This window comes from Anomaloglossus baeobatrachus, chromosome 3 (genome assembly GCF_048569485.1).
Source record: "Anomaloglossus baeobatrachus isolate aAnoBae1 chromosome 3, aAnoBae1.hap1, whole genome shotgun sequence".
In the NCBI taxonomy this organism is placed as follows: domain Eukaryota; kingdom Metazoa; phylum Chordata; class Amphibia; order Anura; family Aromobatidae; genus Anomaloglossus; species Anomaloglossus baeobatrachus.
Window position 1 is genome coordinate 660,310,187 of NC_134355.1, and position 20,932 is coordinate 660,331,118.

At 45.5% G+C, this 20,932-nt stretch overlaps 1 protein-coding gene across 2 annotated transcripts in view; it reads left to right on the top strand.

The window, feature by feature from the left end:
• Positions 1 to 20,932, top strand: part of LOC142296997 (cytochrome P450 2C5-like) — a 150,592-nt gene that overhangs the window by 86,212 nt on the left and 43,448 nt on the right. For both annotated transcript variants that reach the window (XM_075341199.1, XM_075341198.1), the window contains one exon: positions 8,753 to 8,929. In XM_075341199.1, coding sequence (XP_075197314.1) covers positions 8,753 to 8,929 — 177 coding nt within the window. The remainder of the gene's footprint in view (positions 1 to 8,752; positions 8,930 to 20,932) is intronic.

A 20,932-nucleotide genomic window follows, 5' to 3' on the forward strand; every position in this document is an offset into this window, starting at 1 on the left:
GTGCTTGTGTATATAGTGTGTTTATTAACCAGATATTAGAACACATGCTATTTCGCCATTCACAAGGACTCACTCAGGCCTGGGAACTGCTACCACTATAGGAGACAAGTTTATCTTCTAGATATCAACTACCCCTTACTACAGTGAGATCAACAGCAATAATTGTTGCACACTGTGTTTCCAGAAATAAACTTACTGTAGCCGCTACTCAAGTAAGCCGGTTCCCTCTAACCTTAGATATGTTTCTGATGACAGATCACTGCAGAATGCCGTTTTTGTTGTGATTTTTGCTGTAATTTGCAGTATATGCCACAATAAATTGAAATATAATTACTATATCTAAGCATATCCTTACCTGTAGGCTAGCAAGAAGAGGGATCAAAAAGATTGGAGGAACACAAACTGCCGGATCGATCAGCATAGATTTTGCCTACAGTCTAGAGATACATCAGTCTGCATCGGAGCTGTAAACATAAAACTTAAGGAGGTTTTTAATCAAGACTTTGAAAGCTGCTTCAGATTTTAAAATATTAATCATCTACATCAGGGGTCTCAAACTCGGCTTGCTATAAGGTCCACACATGGAAAAAAAATAATTTGGGACGGCTGCATTTTTTTCAGAACAAAGTGACATTTTTATTGGTACCATATTTTTTTTTTCCATGGACATTTTGGATCACTGTTTTTGAACATTTTTTTGTTCGTTTATTATAATAAATGTGCACTTTTTTTGTTTAAATATATATAAAAAAAAAACATAAAAAGAAACAAAAAACATTTTTGCTGGTAAAAAATGTCATGCTTTATTTCATTTTTTTTATATGTATTCCCCTTTTTGTAAGTAATACTGTTTTACAATTAGCACCATATAGTCATTTTCATCAAAATCTTTTAGTAATGTGCCCCATCCTGTTCTCCTTCTTTTATTAATGCGCCCCATCCTTTTCCCCTTCTTGTAGTAATGTGCCCATCCTGCTCCTCTTTCTGTAGCAATGTGCCCATTTTTGTCCCTTTCTTGTAGTGATGTGCCCATCCTTGTCCCCATTCTGTAAAAATGTTCCCATCCTTGTCCCCTTCTTGTATTAATGTACCCCATCCTGCTCCCCATTCTATAGTAATGTGCGCATCCTTGTCCCTTTCTTGTAGTGATGTGCCCATCCTTGTCCCCATCCTGAAGTAATGTGCCCATTTTTGTCCCCATCCTGTAGTAATGTGCCCCATCCTTGACTCCATCCTATAATAATGTGCTCCATCCTTGTCCACATCCTGTAGTAATCTGCTCCCTCCTTGTCACCTTGTAGTAATGTGCGCATCCTTGTCCCATTCTTGTAGTGATGTGCCCATCCTTGTCTCCATCCTGTAGTAGTGTGCCCATTCTTGTCCCCATCCTGTAGTAATGTGCCCATTCTTGTCCCCATCCTGTAGTAATGTGCCCATTCTTGTCCCCATCCTATAGTAATGTGCCCATCGTTGTCCCCATTCTGTAGTAATGTGCACCATCCTTGTCCCCATCATATAGTAATGTGGCCTTCCTTGTCCCCTTGAAGTAATGTGCCCCATCGTTGTCCCCATCTTGTAGTAATGTGCTTATCTTTGTCCCCATCCTCTAGTAATGTGTCCATCCTTGTCCCTATCCTATAGTAATGTGACCATCCTTGTCCCCTTGAAGTAATGTGCCCCATCCTTGTCCCCATACAAAAGTAATGTGACCATTCTTGTCCCCATTCTTTAAGGATGTGCCCATCCTTGTCTCCGTCTTGTAGTAATGTAACCTTGCTAGTACTTTTGTAGTAATGTGCCCATCCTTTTCCCCATCCTATAGTAATGTGCCCATCCATGTCCCCATCCTGTAGTAATGTGCCCATCCATGTCCCCATCCTGTAGTAATGTGACCATCCTTGTCCCCTTGTAGTAATGTGCCCCAGTGCCCCATCCTTGTCCCTATCTTGTAGTTGTAGTAATGTACCCATCCTTGTCCCCATCCTATAGTAATGTGACCATCCTGGTGCCCTTGTATTAATGTGCCCCATCCTTATCCCCATCTTGTAGTAATGTGCCCAGCCTTGTCTCCTTGTAGTAATGTGCCCCAGTGCTACATCCTTGTCCCCATCTTGTGGTAATGTGCCCATCCTTGATCCCATCCTATAGTAATGTAACCATTCTTGTGCCCTTGTAGTAATGTACCTCATCCTTGTCCCCATCTTGTAGTAATGTGCCCAGCCTTGTCCCCATCCTGTAGTAATGTGCCCATCCTTGTCCCAATCCTATAGTAATGTGCCCATCCTGTAGTAATGTGCCCATCCTTGTCCCCATTCTGTAGTGATGTACCCATCCTAGTCTCCATCCTGTAGTAATGTGCCCTTGCTGGTCCTCTTGTAGTGATGTGCACATCATATAGTAATATGCCCCATCCTTGTCCCCTTCTTGCAGTAATGTGCTAAACCTTTAGTAATGTTCCCTTTTACAAATGTGCCCATGCAGGTCCTTTTTTTTGTAGCAATGTCCCATCCTTGTCCTCTATTGTGCCATTGCGCCATTCTATACACACACACACACACACCAAAACACTCTTCTCACCTGTCCTCCACTCCCTTGGCATCCTCTTCTCTGCTTCATGCAGACTGCAGGCATGTGGACCCAGTAACGATCGCAGTCCCTGTCAGTGCTTCTGTCAAGCTGCCACCAGGGGGAGCCAGAGCTCTGCAGCAGAAGACACAACACAAAGCAACGAAAACCAGGAAGTAAATACACAGCGTTCTCATACACTGCCTCACAGCACAGCTGGGAAACTGAGCTGCAGGGCGTGCGAGGAATAGTCAGGCAGGCTGGGTCAAACACAGTACGGGCAGAAGCAGGACCGGAGGAACGAGCGAAAGCGGAGTCAAAGTCAGGCCAAGGTCAGTACCGGGGGAAGCAACCGAGTGGGGAGGTAGGAGAGGGGACAGAGGACTGGAGGGATGACCAGGGGACGGAACACAGACAAGAGCACGGGGGCACAGGAACAGACAGATCAGGATATCACTCACAGGACCAGCAATCACAGGCAAAGCAGAGCTAAGCTTATAGCCGGCGCTGGTTCACTGGAATTGTCAGCTTTTAAGGCATCCAGGCTCTGGAAGTGAGGCCCGGGAGAAGGCCCCGCCCCCTAGCCATGTGGATGGGGAGGTGAACCATGACAGCTTCATCTCAAATTCAGATGAACAATTTGCCGCCGCTGTGCAGAGTCCAGCTCTCTCTGCACAGCTATTCCAATGGCAGCCGCTGACCAATCAGAGGCAAGCAGCTGATGTCATACACGTCATATGCTTGCCTCTGATTGCCCAGTGACTGCCTTTGGGAATAGTTGTGGAGAGAGAGCTTCACTCTGCGCAGCACTGGCAAACCGTTCATTTGAAAAAAAGCACTAACGGCTGCAGTGGCCCCTGCACTGGCCACAATCGTTACCTGGTCCATGTGCCTGAAGGCAGCAAGAAGTAACTTAAGGGGTTGCATGAGGCCTGTTTGAGACCGCTGATTTACACATTCTACACTTCCTTTAGTTCTCATTATTTTATACATATTGTATCACTTGTATTTTACCTGCTCCTTTATACTATGGTCACCCTGGATTAGTTCATTTGTGCAGTTTAATTCACTGTCATAGATAAAATGGTCTTGTCCTGATCTATGTAACATCTAGGCCACTACCTATCCCCTCAGTTTCCACTGTGGTTGCAGGGTAGTGCCACACCTTTCTTGCTGACGTCAATGGGCAGTGACACGGAAGTCCATTTTAATTCCTGGGAGTTGTGGTGCTTATTCAGGGATCTAATGGGTTAATTCCTGGCTGTTTACATTTCTCCTTACTGTCAGATCTGGGCGGTTTGGACTTCTATTTAAACTCCTGAACATCTGACTCCCACGACCAGTTAAAAGTTTCTCTTTTCTGGTTCAGTCTTTTGCTTTCAGCTTCCGGTTATTTTGTTATTCATCCTGCTGTCTAACCACATCCCATTTCCTGACTCTTCTTTTGCTTTTTTATCTTGTACCTTGACCGACCTCTTGATGACCAAACATTGACCTCACCTTCAAGCCTGCACTTTGGCCAGCAGCTGACTCTATGGTGTCCCAACCCAGTGGACCTTGTGTAAGTCAACAGGAGTTCAAGGCTGATGGCCAGGGTAACACTTAGATATGGTAAATATAGGTCTGGTAAATGGAGCTATTTTCAAAGCTGTCAGCCACAGGTGGATCGGAGATCCGCCAGCCGGTGTTAACCAATCTCTGACAGCGGGATTTAAAATGCGGCAGTGAGGAACGCATCTTTCCCCATTTGATCATGGGGTGCCAATAGACTGTCATGACAGAAAGGAAGCACGGTCTGGTAGAGCGCTAAGGAGGCCACAGTATTAGATTAATTTTTGGTGGCTGATAGAAAACAAATTCTACAAAAATTAATCTAATACTGTGGCCTCCTTAGCGCTCTACTAGACTGTGTTTCCATTCTTTACTGCTGATCTTTCCCTCTGTGGGTTCACGGCAAGAGCTGCTTATTACGGAGGTCAAATTACCAGAGACGCCCAGTGATATGTCACGTGACCAGGTTTTCAGGAATTTGCTTCCCTGGATGGACTTCGTGGGCTAACAGGTTAGAAGATTACTGACACCACACTCCCGTCTTATACCGTGGTTGTGCGAGGGCTGCACAACCACATCAGGTGAGCAGATTCTTTTTCTTTTTCTCCTCCTCACCACTATCTCCCAGACCCTTCACATGCGCTCCCTTGTTTAATTTTTTATTCATGACAGAAAGGGACATCTGATGATACCTGTGTCTGTTATGACTAACTTCCAGTGAACGGCGGCTATGATTTCATTGGAAATCTTCATTTTTGCTGTACAGAGTAGCTTCACGTCTCTTAAGGGGACTGAAAAAAACAATAAAAACAACATTTTTAAAAACAGAACACAATTTCAAAACATATTACATATTATTATTACATATTATACACTTGGATCCTTTAGTGCCTTTCATGTCACATTAACCCTAGAACGCGCAACCATAGAAATCTACAATAGAAAACAAGTAACCTAACAGGCCTGCGAGGCCCCAGGTATGCGTTCTAGGGTTAGAGGGTGTTTAGTCTTGTTTAACTTAATATGTAAGTAAATAATAAAAAAAAAATACAATTGTCCTAAACCCCTTCTGTCTTAATTCTTCTCTTACTTTCTAGCTTGCTATATTTATTGCTCTGCTTTAGTTGTTCTCTCTCTTCTGGTTTAATGTAGAGAGTCCCCTAGGTATGGGGATTACGATTGGAAAGTTATATGATTATATATAAGACCAAAAAAAAAATTGTTTTTTTGCGGCTCCATTTTATTACCAGAATATGAATCTCAGTTTTATAAGAAATGGTTTATAATGTGATAACTTAGACGGCCAAAATGGCCTTAGTCGCATTTCACGGCATATCAAACGTTTATGACTTACTCCAATCTATAAGTGAATCAATCATCATTCTTTAATGTTTTCCATTCTTTGTATTAATAATTTGAAACTCAATAAAAATGTATTGTTTAAAAAAAAAAAATACAATGTGGGATATCCCTTATTTTTGATAGCCAGCAAAGGTAAAGCAGACAGCTGGGGGCTGATATCATATTGGGAAGGGCCATGGTTATTGGGCCCTTGCCAACCTAAAAATTATGGCCCACATCCACCACCACAGAACTGTCATATCATATTAGATGCATCAATTTTGTCTCTTTGCGTCAGCTCTTTCTGACTGCCCTAGTGCAGTGACAGTCGGGGTAATGGTTTTTGGGGTTGTTGTCAGCTCTGTATTGTCAGCTAGCATCAAGCCCAGGGGTTAGTAATGGAGAGGCATCTATCGGACACCCACATTAATTACCCAGTTACTAAAAAGAGAAAAAAAAAGAAACACAAAATGATTTTCATTAAAAAATAAAAACACTCCCCAACTCTTTCCCTGGTTCACCAACTTATTAAAAAAAATATAAAGCCATGCAGGTCCGCTGCAGTCCAGGGATTCCAACATAGTCCACAAATGGAAACCTAAAAGATTTTTAAAAAAGAGTAATAAAAACAAGACACCGTCCCTCATTCACCAATATATTCGAAAGCACAGTTCCCAGGTCCGACATAGTCCAGTGGTTCCCACAAATTTTTAACTCTTCTTATCAGAAGACGCTGCTGTTTAGGGGTAACTTCCGTGGCCGGCTTGAATGTCTCTGTAAGGTGGTTGCAGTTCCATCTTGGTTCTTGTATTTTTGTATCACTTTTGCTCCAATATTCTGACTGAGGCCCATTGTAAAAATAAAATGGCCTTGAACAACCCCTTCAATTAATAATTAGATGTACCTATGATTGAATTCATGTCTAAACATTAGCTTTGCTGCTAAGACTTTCATTGGGGTGTACTCATTTTTGCAACATGGTCATGAATGAATCTGTTAGGAAAATTACTATTTTAAATGTGGAAACTATCAAATTTTGTTTGAAATCGACGGTCCACATTTTTGGGAGTATCTTGAGTATCTTGTAATATGGTACAGTATCTGGTAGAAAATGTTAAAAGTGAAAGGAAATAAAAGGAGTTGTCAGACAAACTCCCAAATTTTTTTTAAGCTAATCTGTGCTCTATTGTCATGTAAAACACCCCTACATTTTTTTTTTGTTTTCTAATTTTTGTTCCTCTTCAATTATCCCTTTATATACTGCAGACTTTGTTAACATGCAGCTCAACCTAACATGACATCTTCCTGTGCCAAACTTCACAGTCAGAGCTGGCACCGCCTGCTTCACTGTCCAGCCCCGCTCTCTGCACACTCATTGGTTGTCAGTATTTTGCCCCAGCACTGACCTCTCATTACTCCAGCAAAGATGGGCACATTACTACATTATATGTGCGGTGGATGTGAGAGGATTGTGCTGCACAGATGAGTTATCACTGCTCTGTATTTCCAATCATTGGTAGTACAGAGCAGTGATCCTGCTCCTCTCATCTGTGATGGCACAATCACCTCACATCCACCGCACAAATAATGTAGTTATGTGCCCATCCCTGTCCCCATACTATAGTAATGTGCCCATCTCATAGTAATGTGGCCATCCCTGTGCCCATCCTGTAGTAATGTCATTTTAGGCTCCTCTTCTTGTAGCAGTGCTCTCTCCTGTAGAATTGCCCCCTAGTCTGCCATTCTTCACACACACAAAAAAAACAAACAAACACAAATCCTTTTCACCTGTCCTCTTTCCCTCGGTGCCCTGTGTCCTGCCTCTTGTAGCCACAGCCCCCTCTTTGCTGATCATTGCTGGTGCAGGGACCGTGCAGTCAGTGGTTTATATCAGAGGGATGATTTCCAGGCGCTGTGCAGGGACACACTCTGTATACAGCTTCTCCAGTGATTTGCTGCTGGCCTCTGATTGGCCAGCGGCTGATCATAGCTGTATATAGAGCTCGGCTCTACAGAGCGCCCAGGAATCTGTCATCTGTTACAAAGCGCTGACTGCACAACCCCCTGTAGAGGTCACAATTAGCAAGAGGCCAGCACGCCTCAAGCAACATAAGGGGCCGCAGCTGACAGCGCTTTACATCAGATGACAGATTCCCGGGCGCTCTGCAGAGCCAAGCTCTGTATACTTCTACTGCAATGATCTGCTGCTGTCCTCTGATTGGCCAGCGGCTGATCATAGCTGTATACAGCGCTCCCATCTGCGCAGCGCCTGGGAATAAGTCACCTGTTATACAGCGCTGACCGCACAGCCCCAGCACAGGCAGCATTCAGCAAGGCTGCCACTGCCTGTGCACTGTCAGCAGCACAGGTGCTGCATGCAGCATACAGCAGGGCGGCTACATGACGTCAGCTGTGATGCCCATTGACATGACATCACAGGAAGGAGCAAAATTACGCCAGGAGCGGTCATATTACTGCCCTGAGCCGGGGGAGAGGGGCTGACAGCTGGGCAGGTAGGTAGTTACTATCAACTTACCTGCCCCAATGTAGCCCAATAGTGTAATGACAAGAAAAAGGCAAAATAAGCCAGATAACCCCTTTAACTGTTGTCTGACAAATCTATTGAGGTGTATTCATTTATGCTGGTCACTGTATGTGTAATGGCTTCTCCAAAGTGCTGTACCCCCTTACATCTATACCCTCATCTCTGTCTATCACCCTACCCATTCTCTACGCTCTGCAAACGACGTTAGGCTAACATCCACAGTAAATCGAACCTCCCACTCCCGGATCCAAGACTTCTCCCGAGCTGCACCAATCCTCTGGAATGCTCTACCCAAAGAAACTAGGATGAATCACAACTTACTCAGCTTCAGACGTTCCCTAAAAACACATCCTTTTAGGGTGGCCTATCACACTCCCTAGCCGAATTTAATTCACATAGTCTCTCAATAAATTCTCACAACATAACTCCCTGTCAAACTTCACCGCACCCAGAAGCATCTCAAAGCTTTGGCTGACTGGTCTAGGCAGCCTTTATCTGTCCCCCATTTCTATGAGATGGTTGGACTGTCATTGTAAATAAGCACCTGTAGCTTGTCCTCCCCCACCTCATTGTCATTTGTAAGCTCTCACGAGCAGGGTTGTCTTTTTTGCTCTAATGATTGTATTTTCTATAAATGTTACTTGTTTGTATATGAACCTCCTGAATTGTAAATCGCTGCGGAATATGTTGGCGCTACAGAAATAAAGATGTATTATTATTATTATTTTTTTTTTATTTTTTACTCCACAGTTGTACAACGCATATCCATCCCTGTTGCGCTGGTTTCCAGGAAGTCACAAAGCCGTCCTGAAAATCACTGATGAGCTACATTCCATAATTAAAGACATGTTCACAAAATTAAGGAATAAACTGGATGTCAATGACCCACAAACTTTTATAGATTACTTTCTGGTCAAGCAAAAAGAGGTAAAATAATATAACATTTGGTAATAGTGGTTGTCTGGGAGGAACGGAGAGGAGTCATTTTCCAATCTTTTCAATTTTCATTAAGATTTTACTAAGCTGCTGAGCAAAAAAATGCCCATGATATAACATATTTAACCCAGGTTGAGACATTGGATTCACACAGCATTTCTCCGCCGTCAGTCTTTTATTGCATGGCTGTTGGGCACTCTGAATCAGCAAAACAAAAATACGTCAAAGATAAAGGTTAGTGATGATTAGTGATGAGCGAGTGTATTCGTTGCTATTCGCAGAATAGTATGGTACTCGGGCTATTCGTTATACTGTGAATAATGGTGTATTCGTCTTGCTATATTTTCATGTTACGCCCAGCCATTTTGGCGGTTGATTTGCAGCCACGAAACATCTTGGGCTCCTTAACCAATCACAGCAATGTCGCAGAGGTCTTAACTGCGGCATTATTGTGATTGGCTGGCCACCGCCATTTTGTTAACAGTATATTGCCAGTATCTCTGTCCAAGTGCTTCATACTCAATGATCACAGTGCGGCACGGCTGTCTCACTGCTCCCGCTGCCTCCCATTCTTCTTCCCTACCCGATCATTAGCCTCATCACATATTCACTACTTCTCCCTGTGACTGCTTCTCCCTGGTTGCAGTCAGACCTGCCCCCAAGCTGAGTGACAGCTGTCTGACTGCAACCAATCACAGCCGCCGGTGGGCTGGCCTATATTGTACAGTAAAATACATAAATAATTAAAAAAAACGGCGTGCAGTCCCCCCAATTTTGATATCAAGCTAAGATAAAGCCTCACAGCTGAGAGTTGGTATTTTCAGGATGGGGAGACCCAGGTTTTTGGGATCCCCCAGGCCTAAAAATAACAGCCAGTAGTCGCCCGGAATTGCTGCATCCATTAGGTGTGACAATCTCGGAGCTTTACCTCACTCATCCCGAATGCCCTGTGTGGTGGCAATCGGGATAATAAGGAGTTAATGACAGCCCATAGCAGCTACTAAATGCCACGTTACATGCAACGACGTATCTAATGGTATATCGCCAGGGTCACTGATTCCGTGACGCATATCTGGTATCGTTAGCGACGTCGTTGCGCGTAACACCAACAAATGGCCGTTAACGATCAAAAATACTCACCTTATCGTTGATCGCTGACACGTCGTTCATTTTAAAAAAATCGTTGATTGTTGCAGGATGGTGGGTGTCGCTATGTGTGACACCTCGGGAACGACGAACTATAGCTTACCTGCGGCCGCGGAAGGAAGGAGGTGGGCGGGATGTTACGGCCGCTCATCTCCGCCCCTCCGCTTCTATTGGGCGGCCGCTTAATGACGCCGCTGTGACGCCGCATGAACCGCCCCCTTAGAAAGGAGGCGGTTCGCCGGCAACAGCGAAGTCACTAGGCAGGTAAGTCCGTGTGATGGGGACTAACAATATTGTGCGCCACAGCAGCGATTTGCCCGTTATGCACAAACGACGGGGCGAGTGCCTTCACCAGCGATATCGCTAGCGATATCACTGTGTGTAACACCCCCTTAAGTCCTAGATCAATCATGACAGGCGTCTCTGAGACACCTCTCATCATTAATCTGTAAGTTAAAGTAAATAAACACAAAAAAAGTTTGTTTAAAAGAACTGAGAGTCCTCAGTGGTTGATACCTTTTAATGGCTAACTGAAAATATGGTAATAATAGCAGCTTTCGAGACTACGCAGGTCTCTTCATCAGGCTCAGTATAACACAAAATCTGAAGAGTCATATATTTATACACAACAGGACATAGAATGGAGCAGTAAAGAAGACAAGTTATGTGAAGCAGAACTATCACTATGGCAAGGGGGCAAACTGTTGTGGCCATAAATATTGCTGTGGTTCATAGATAAGCAGTGTGAAAGTTTTATTGTTCCCTGATTGGGGTCTGGTCCAGAGCTGTGATGCCCCCAGATGCTCTGAGGAACACATTTCTTAATTGATGTAAAAAGACATAAATCCATGTGACACATTCATTCCTGCTCTAAGGGGTACTTTGCACGTTGCGACATTGCTACTGCGATCTCGTCAGGGTCAAATCGAAAGTGATGCACATCCGGCGCCGGTAACGACGTCGCAACGTGTAAAGCCTAGAAGCACCGATAAACGATCGCAAAAGCGTCGAAAATTGGTGTTCTGTGTAGTGTCGGTCATTTCCATAATTTCGCTGCAGCGGCAGGTACGTTGTTGTTCCTCATTCCTGCATCAGCACACATTGCTGTGTATGAAGCCGCAGGAGCGAGGAACATCTCCTTACCTGCCTCCCACCTGCAATGAGGAAGGAGGTGGGCGGGATGTGTACGTCCCGCTTATCTCCGCCCCTCCGCTTCTATTGGCCGCCTGCCATGTGACGTCGCTGTGACGCTGCACGACCCGCTTCCTTAGGAAGGAGGCGGGTCATCGGCCAGAGCGACGTCGCAGGGCAGGTAAATGCGTGTGAAGCTGCCGTAGCGATACTGTTCACTACGGCAGTTATCACAAGATATCGCATCTGCAACTGGGGCGAGGAATATGTTGCTCGGCATCGCTACTATCGGCTATTGATGTCGCAGCATGCAAAGTACCCCTAAGACAGGAGGGTTTGGGAATACAAACTTATGATGATCTTTGACACATTAAGAGCAGGAATGAATGTGTGACCTCTGGTGACCTGAAGCACTCTGGCCTAAAGAGCGGGACCGTGTCCCGCACCCTATTAGTGTGACGCCCCTGGCCTATCAGGTCGTCACAGGGTACTGCACACACTGCCCTTCCGTGCAGTATTCCAAGTCCCTCGTGGTTCTGGGTCCCTATTTTATAGTGTTGCCTCCAACAGCAAATCAAACCCTAGATACACACTGCACCACACCCACCAGGCACACCAGTGGACGGCTTGAGTGGAATAGAACCGCCCACCTGGGGGTCAGGGAGGGGAGGTGAGGAATGTAGTCAGTTGAGTAAAGTTGTGTTGAGAAGGGAGTAGTGAGAAGAGTTTGGGAGTGGTGTCTCCCAAGGGAAGCTGTCTAGGTTGCAGACGGCGGTCTGGACCTAGAGGAGTCAGACCCCCGGTCACAGGGGATTGCAGCTAGGTGCCTGGACCTGTCAAGGAGGATGTTCAGCAGCCTGGCTCTGTCACCGGTCCGGGACCAAAGGCACAACGGGGTACACGGACCCTAGGTTGAGGAGAAGCTTCAGGCACCCCAACAATTCACCTGAGGAGAATGGAGCCTTTATGATATGTTCCCACCCACTCCAGAATTAGGGCATTAGCGCAACGAGGGGGATAGGGCCTTCCAACTAAACGGCCCAGAAAATCCCAAGCATGAGACCTGAGAACAGGCTCCCACACTTAGCCATAGTGGGGAGTGGAGCCCGGCAAGTTTTAGACTATTGGGCCACCATGTTGAAATTAGTACATCACAGATCACCAGGCAACACTATAGGGGACGGGACCCGGACGTGCTCCCCTCAAGCGGCAGCGATACCCCAAGATTTGGTTTACCCGATTGTCAGCGTTTACTTATTGACTGAGTTTGTACCTGAGTGACCCCTTCATCCCACGGCTCCCCACCGAGTCCCCGGGCCTTCCCCTACCCGTGGAGGGCGACAGCACCCTAGCTGCCCCACTTCATCACCCTGGGTACTCCCAACAGCAGCGGCGGTACTCCCAATTACCGTGCACCACGGATGGCGTCACAAACTATATCTCCTCTGTAAATATCCCATCTTCATTCGAGTGTGGCCCCTAGCCCCCGGGTCCGTAGACCCTCGAGCCATGAATAGTCAACCATCCCCCCCCAGATCCAAGCGGTTCGACCGCTGCAGTGGGGCAGCACATTAGTACTTTACAAGTGACAGCATGGAGGTGCGGGCTACCCCAGACAGCATTGCCAGTGTTAAACTGCGGGGCCTGTCCCAGCATATCAACACTGACAATGCCGTCTGGGGAGAGCGGTGATCACAGCTCACATTATGCTGTGAGCTGGGTGTGTGTCAACAGCTCTTCCTGAAAAGAGCAAACAGCTCTGCCAGGAGGAGCTACTGAGGTCAGTACATGCTGCGGCGAGCGATCACAGCCCGCCATCTGCTGTGAGGCGGGTGTGTGTTGGCAGCTCCTTCTGGCAGAGCTGTGTGCACACTTCTCATATGACCATAGCATCTTCTCCCAGTCACTCTCAGAATCATCCAGGTGTTCATTGGCAAACCTCAGACGGGTCGGCTGCATATGGGCCTTCTTGAGCAGTGTGACTTTGCGGGCATGGCAGGATTTTAATCTATTATGGCGTAATAATGTGTTACCAATGGTTTTCTTGGTGACAGTGGTCCCAGCTGCCTTGATATCATTAACAAGTTCCCCCAGTGTAGTTTTAGGCTGATCTCTCACCTTCCTTATGATCCTGGATACCCAACAAGGCGAGATTTTGCATGGTGCCCCAGATCGATGTCGATTGACACTCATTTTGTATTTTTTCCATTTTCTTACTATTGCACCAACAGTTGTCTCCTTCTCTTCCAGCGTCTTATTTATGGTTTTGTAGCCCATTCCAGCCTTGTGCAGGTCTATGATCTTGCCCCTGACATCCTTAGAAAGCTCTTTGGTCTTGCCTATGTTGTAGAGGTTAGAGTCTGACTGATTAATGGAGTCTGTGGACAGGAGTCTTTTATACAGGTATCATAGTATCATAGTTTTTAAGGTTGAAGGGAGACTCTAAGTCCATCTAGTTCAACCCATAGCCTAACATGTTGATCCAGAGGAAGGCAAAAAAAACCCCAATGTGGCAAACAAGTTCCAATGGGGAAAAAATTTCCTTCCTGACTCCAGATCCGGCAATCAGACTAGTTCCCTGGATCAATACCCTGTCATAAAATCTAATATACATAACTGGTAATATTAAATTTTTCAAGAAAGGCGTCCAGGCTTTGCTTAAATGTTAGTAGTGAATCACTCATTACAACATCATGCGGCAGAGAGTTCCATAGTCTCACTGCTCGTACAGTAAAGAATCCTCGTCTGTGATTATGATTAAACCTTCTTTCCTCAAGACGTAGCGGATGCCCCCGTGTTCCAGTCGCAGGCCTAGGAGTAAAAAGATCTTTGGAAAGGTCTCTGTACTGTCCCCTCATATATTTATACATTGTGATTAGATCCCCCCTAAGCCTTCGTTTTTCCAAACTAAATAACCCCAAGTTTAATAACCTGTCTTGGTATTGCAGCCCACCCATTCCTCTAATAATCTTGGTCACTCTTCTCTGCACCCTCTCCAGTTCAGCTATGTCCTTCTTATATATCGGTGACCAGAATTGTACACAGTATTCTAAGTGCGGTCGCACTAGTGACTTGTACAGAGGTAGAACTATATTTTTTTCATGAACACTTATACCTCTTTTAATACATCCCATTATTTTATTGGCCCTGGCAGCAGCTGCCTGACACTGTCCACTAAAGTGAAGTTTACCATCCACCCATACACCCAAGTCTTTTTCTGTGTCTGTTTTACCCAGTGTTCTACAATTAAGTACATAATCATAAATGTTATTTCCTCTACCCAAGTGCATGACCTTACATTTATCTACATTAAACTTCAATTGCCACTTCTCAGCCCAATCCTCCAATTTACATAAATCTCCCTGTAATATAAAATTATCCTCCTCTGTATTGATTACCCTGCAGAGTTTAGTATCATCTGCAAATATTGAAATTCTACTCCGCATGCCCCCAACAAGGTCATTTATAAATACTGACCCCTGTGGTACCCCACTATGAACTGAGACCCAGTCCGAGTACGTACCATTAATAACCACCCTTTGTTTCCTATCACTGAGCCAGTTTTTAACCCAGTTACACATATTTTCCCCTATCCCCATTATTCTCATTTTATGTACCAACCTTTTGTGTGGCACCGTATCAAAAGCTTTTGAAAAGTCCATATACACAACATCCACTGCATTTCCCTGGTCCAGGCTTGAACTTACCTCTTCATAGAAGCTGATCAAATTAGATTGACAGGATCGATCCCTCATAAACCCATGTTGATACTCTGTCATAAGGTTATTTTTCTTGAGATACTCCAGTATAGCATCTCTCAAGAAACCCTCAAGGATTTTACCAACCGTAGAGGTTAAACTTACCGGCCTATAATTTCCCGGCTCAGTTTTTGTCCCCTTTTTGAATATTGGCACCACATTTGCTATGCGCCAGTCCTGTGGTACCGACCCTGTTATTAAGGAATCTGAGAAGATTAAAAATAATGGTCTATCTATCACAGAACTCAATTCCTGTAGTACTCTGGGGTGTATGCCATCCGGGCCCGGAGATTTGTCAACCTTAGTGATTTCGAGGCGGCGGAAATCACGGTAATAGCAGGTAATATTCAAGGGTGAATTTATGGTATCACTGGTCATGTCATCTGCCATGGCATTTTCTTGTATAAAAACCATAGAAAAAAAGTCATTCAGCAGGTTGGCTTTACCCTCATCCCCTTCCACCATTTCACCAAGACTATTTTTAAGGGGGCCAACACTATCGCTTTTCAGTTTTTTACTGTTTATGTAGTTTTAGAATATGTTAGGATTATTTTTACTTTCTCTCGCAATGAGTCTCTCTGTCTCAAACTTAGCTAATTTAATTTGCTTTTTACATATTTTATTTAATTTTCTATAATTATATAATGCCTCATCACTACCTACCCTCTTTAATTCTTTTAAGGCTTTCTGTTTTTCTTTTATTGCTTCCCTTACAGCTCTATTTAGCCACAGGGGTATTCTCCTATTTCTAGCATGTTTGTTCCCATAGGGTATATTTTCTGCACAAGCCCTATTCAGGATGCTCATAAAAGTCTCCCATTTGCTTTGTGTACTTTTATTACTTAGTACATCATCCCAGTTTATTGCACTAAGATCATCTCTCAACCGTTTAAAATTTGCTTTCCTGAAGTTTAGTGTCCTTGTAGCCCCTCTACTAGACATCTTACTAAAGAATACATGAAAACTTATTATTTTGTGATCACTATTCCCCAAGTAACCCCCAACTTGTATATTTGATATGCGGTCTGGCCTATTGGTTAGTACAAGGTCTAGTAGTGCTCCCCCTCTTGTGGGGTCCTGTACCATTTGTGAAAGGTAATTATCTTTCATTGTTATCAAAAATCTATTTCCTTTGCTGGAACTGCAAGTTTCTGTTCCCCAATTTATATCAGGATAGTTAAAGTCCCCCATAATAATTACCTCTCCGAGACTCGCTGCTTTATCAATTTGCTTTATGAGGAGATTCTCTACCTCTTCCATAATATTCGGCGTCTTATAACACACCCCTATCAGTATTTTATTATTCATTCTCCCCCCCCTTATCTCCACCCATAGGGACTCTACATTCTCAGTACCCTCACATATGTTGTCACGCAGGATGGGTTTTAAGGATGATTTTACATATAGACACACACCTCCCCCTCGCTTATTTGTACGGTCATTCCTGAATAGGCTATAACCCTGTAAATTAACAGCCCAGTCATAGCTCTCATCCAGCCATGTCTCTGATATCCCCACTATATCATAATTTTCTTCCAACAATATTAATTCTAATTCCTCCACCTTATTTGTGAGGCTTCGGGCATTAGTGTACATGCACGTTACGTATGACTCTGTACCTGTATTCCTGCTTACTGTATTAACTGTCCTAACCCTTCCCCCCGTACCACCCCCAATTTCATTACTTGTGCCCTGGTCACTATCTGCACTACATTCCCCTTCTATAAAGTGAATACCCTCGCCCCCCATTCCTAGTTTAAACACTCCTCCAACCTTCTAGCCATTTTCTGCCCCAGCAGAGCTGCACCTTCCCCATTAAGATGCAGCCCATCCCTAGCATAGAATCTGTAGCCAACTGAAAAGTCGGCCCAATTCTCCAGGAACCCAAAACCCTCTTTCCTACACCAATTCCTGAGCCACCTGTTAACCTCCCTGATCTCTCTTTGCCTCCTTTACCACCTTTGAGGTCCATGCTTTAAGCTTACAACCTAATTCCCTGAAATCATCTTTAAGGACCTTCCACCTACCTCTAACTTTGTCATTTGTGCCAATGTGTACAATGACCGCTGGGTCCTCCCCAGCCCCTCCCAGTAATCTGTCAACCTGATCAGCGATGTGCCGAACTCGAGCGCCAGGAAGACAACACACTGTTCGGCGATCCCTTTCTTTGTGACAGATTGCCCTATCTGTCCCCCTAATAATTGAGTCCCCCACTACCAGTACCTGTCTTGCCTGCCCTGCACTCCTATTCCCCCCCTTACTGGAGCAGACACTCCTCTGGCGTTCAGAGGTCATGCCTTGCTGCAGCAATGCTACCCCTGTAATGACATCCCCCTCATCTGCCAAGTTTGCAAACCTATTGGGGTGTGTCAGTTCAGGACTAGCCTTCCTAGCACTTTTCCCTTTACCCCCCTTTCTAACTGTCACCCAGCTACCTACCTCACCGTCCTGCCGCTCCCTACTACGATCCTCCCCCACATCTGACCCAGCAAGCTGCTGCTCAGTGAGCAGCACACTCCTTTCCATATTGCTAGTGCATCTCAGAGTTGCCAGCTGCTCATTTAGATCCATTATCTGGGCTTCCAAATGTGCAACTTGCTCACATCTCGAACAACAGTATGCACCCTCGAACGGCTTTTCAAGGACTGCATACATGAGACAAGATGTACACTGGATCGCATTAGCAATAGTGGAGCACATTTTCTAATGGGGATAGCACTAAACAAATGTTAAGTAATTAAACAACTAAATACAAACAATTCTACTCACACTTACTTTTGCTCACACTTTGCTCACTCACGCTCACAATGAAGAAGACAGGCTAAAATTCACGCGCCGCTAAGCGCGCGGTTTTCAGAAGTCTTCCTTCCGGCTGTAACGGCCAAAACCCGGTTCTCCTTGAGCTCGCGGTGACTCTTCACTTATCCCAGAAGGCACTGGGAATATGCAAATTATCCTCGCAAGACTCCTTCCCTGGCTTTCAGAAGTCTTCCTTCCGGCTGTAACGGCCAAAACCCGGTTCTCCTTGAGCTCGCGGTGACTCTTCACTTATCCCAGAAGGCACTGGGAATATGCAAATTATCCTCGCAAGACTCCTTCCCTGGCTTTCAGAAGTCTTCCTTCCGGCTGTAACGGCCAAAACCCGGTTCTCCTTGAGCTCGCGGTGACTCTTCACTTATCCCAGAAGGCACTGGGAATATGCAAATTATCCTCGCAAGACTCCTTCCCTGGCTTTCAGAAGTCTTCCTTCCGGCTGTAACGGCCAAAACCCGGTTCTCCTTGAGCTCGCGGTGACTCTTCACTTATCCCAGAAGGCACTGGGAATATGCAAATTATCCTCGCAAGACTCCTTCCCTGGCTTTCAGAAGTCTTCCTTCCGGCTGTAACGGCCAAAACCCGGTTCTCCTTGAGCTCGCGGTGACTCTTCCCTTATCCCAGAAGGCACTGGGAATATGCAAATTATCCTCGCAAGACTCCTTCCCTGGCTTTCAGAAGTCTTCCTTCCGGCTGTAACGGCCAAAACCCGGTTCTCCTTGAGCTCGCGGTGACTCTTCACTTATCCCAGAAGGCACTGGGAATATGCAAATTATCCTCGCAAGACTCCTTCCCTGGCTTTCAGAAGTCTTCCTTCCGGCTGTAACGGCCAAAACCCGGTTCTCCTTGAGCTCGCGGTGACTCTTCACTTATCCCAGAAGGCACTGGGAATATGCAAATTATCCTCGCAAGACTCCTTCCCTGGCTTTCAGAAGTCTTCCTTCCAGCTGTAACGGCCAAAACCCGGTTCTCCTTGAGCTCGCGGTGACTCTTCACTTATCCCAGAAAGCACTGGGAATATGCAAATTATCCTCGCAAGACTCCTTCCCTGGCTTTCAGAAGTCTTCCTTCCGGCTGTAACGGCCAAAACCCGGTTCTCCTTGAGCTCGCGGTGACTCTTCACTTATCCCAGAAAGCACTGGGAATATGCAAATTATCCTCGCAAGACTCCTTCCCTGGCTTTCAGAAGTCTTCCTTCCGGCTGTAACGGCCAAAACCCGGTTCTCCTTGAGCTCGCGGTGACTCTTCACTTATCCCAGAAGGCACTGGGAATATGCAAATTATCCTCGCAAGACTCCTTCCCAGGCTTTATGTGACAATGTAAGAAAGCTATCTTTATTGTAGGTAAGTAGATTAGGAGCGTCTAAAGCAGGGTTCACACATAGCAATAACGACAACGACGTCGCTGTTACGTCACCATTTTCGGTGACGTAGCAGCGACAGCCTGACGCTGTCGCTGTGTGTGACATCCAGCAATGACCCGGCCCCTGCTGTGAGGTCGCTGCTCGTTGCTGAATGTCCTGCTTCATTCTTTGCTCGTTGCTCTCCCACTGTGAAGCACACATCGCTGTGTGTGACAGCGAGAGAGCGACGAACTGAAGCGAGCAGGGAGCCGGTGTCTGGCAGCCTGCGGTAAGCTGTAACCACGGTAAACATCGGGTAACCAAGGGAAGCCCTTTCCTTGGTTACCCGATATTTACATTAGTTACTAGCACCGCCGCTCTCACGCTGTCAGTGCTTCCGGCTCCCTGCTCCCTGCACACAGCCAGAGTACACATCGGGAAATAAGCAAAAGTTTGCTTATTAACCCGATGTGTACTGTGGCTATGAGTGCAGGGATCCAGCACTAAGCGGTGTCCGCTTGTAACCAAGGTAAATATCGGTAACCAGAGAAGCACTTTGGTTGGTTACCTGATAATTACCTTAGTTACCAAGCGCAGCATCGCTTCCACAGCGACGCGTGTCGTTATGATCGCTGCTGCGTCTGCTGTGTTTGACAGCTAAGCAGCGATTATAACAGCGACTTACAAGGTCGCTGCTACGTCACAGAAAATGGTGACGTAACAGCGACGTCATTGTCGTTGTTGCTATGTGTGAACCCAGCTTAAGTGTCTGTAGGAGTCAGAACTCTTAATTGTTGGTAGGGGATCAAATACTTATTTCTCTCTGCAAAATGCAAATCAATTTATATAATTTATAGAATGTTATTTTTTTTTTTTCTGGATTTTATTTTGGATATTTTATCTTTTACTGTTTAAATTAACCTTCCATTAAAATTACAATTATAGACTGTTCATGTCTTTGTCAGTGTGCAAACTTAGAAAATCAGCAAGGGATCAAATAATTATTTCTTCACAGTAGATACTTCCTGATTGCTATGGAACTGAGAGCCAATTATATGGGAGGCATCTTAGAAAGCAGAGGATTGGCTAGTCAGACAGGCCCAGAAGAGAGTTAGTTTTGTAGAAAGGTAACAGGTGTGGATAAGTGATGGTTTAGGGTTCATCAGGGAACCAGGAGGTCTCCTCCATTGTGTCCTGAGCCTACAGCTCCCCTCATGTTTGGCATTGTATGGCGATGTCTATCCAGAACATTGCAAGTGAAATAAAGTTTTTATTGTGTTGCAAAGAAGCTCTTCGTGTGATGTGTTCTCTTGCTACGTTTCCTATGGTGAGTGGTGGTGGCATGGCATATGTACCCCAGAAGTCTTAAGCAAAGGGTGCTTTACACGCTGCGTTATCGGTAACGATATATCGTCGGGGTCACGTCGTTGGTGACGCACATCCAGCGCCGTTACCGACATCGCAGCGTGTAACACAAATGAGCGACGATCAACGAGTGCAAAAACGTGAAAAGTCGTTGTTCGTTGACACGTCGCTCATTTCCTTAATATCGCTGCTGCGACAGGTACGATGTTGTTTGTCATTCCTGCAGCATCAGGTGTGTGACACCGCAGGAGCGACAAACATCTCCTTACCTGCGTCCACCGGATTGAGGTAGGAAGGAGGTGGGCGGGAGGTTACGTCCCGCTCATCTCCGCCCCTCCGCTTCTATTGGACGGCTGCCGTGTGACGTCGTTGTGATGCCACACGACCCGCCCCCTTAGAAAGGAGGCGGATCGCTGGCCAGAGCGATGTCGCAGGGA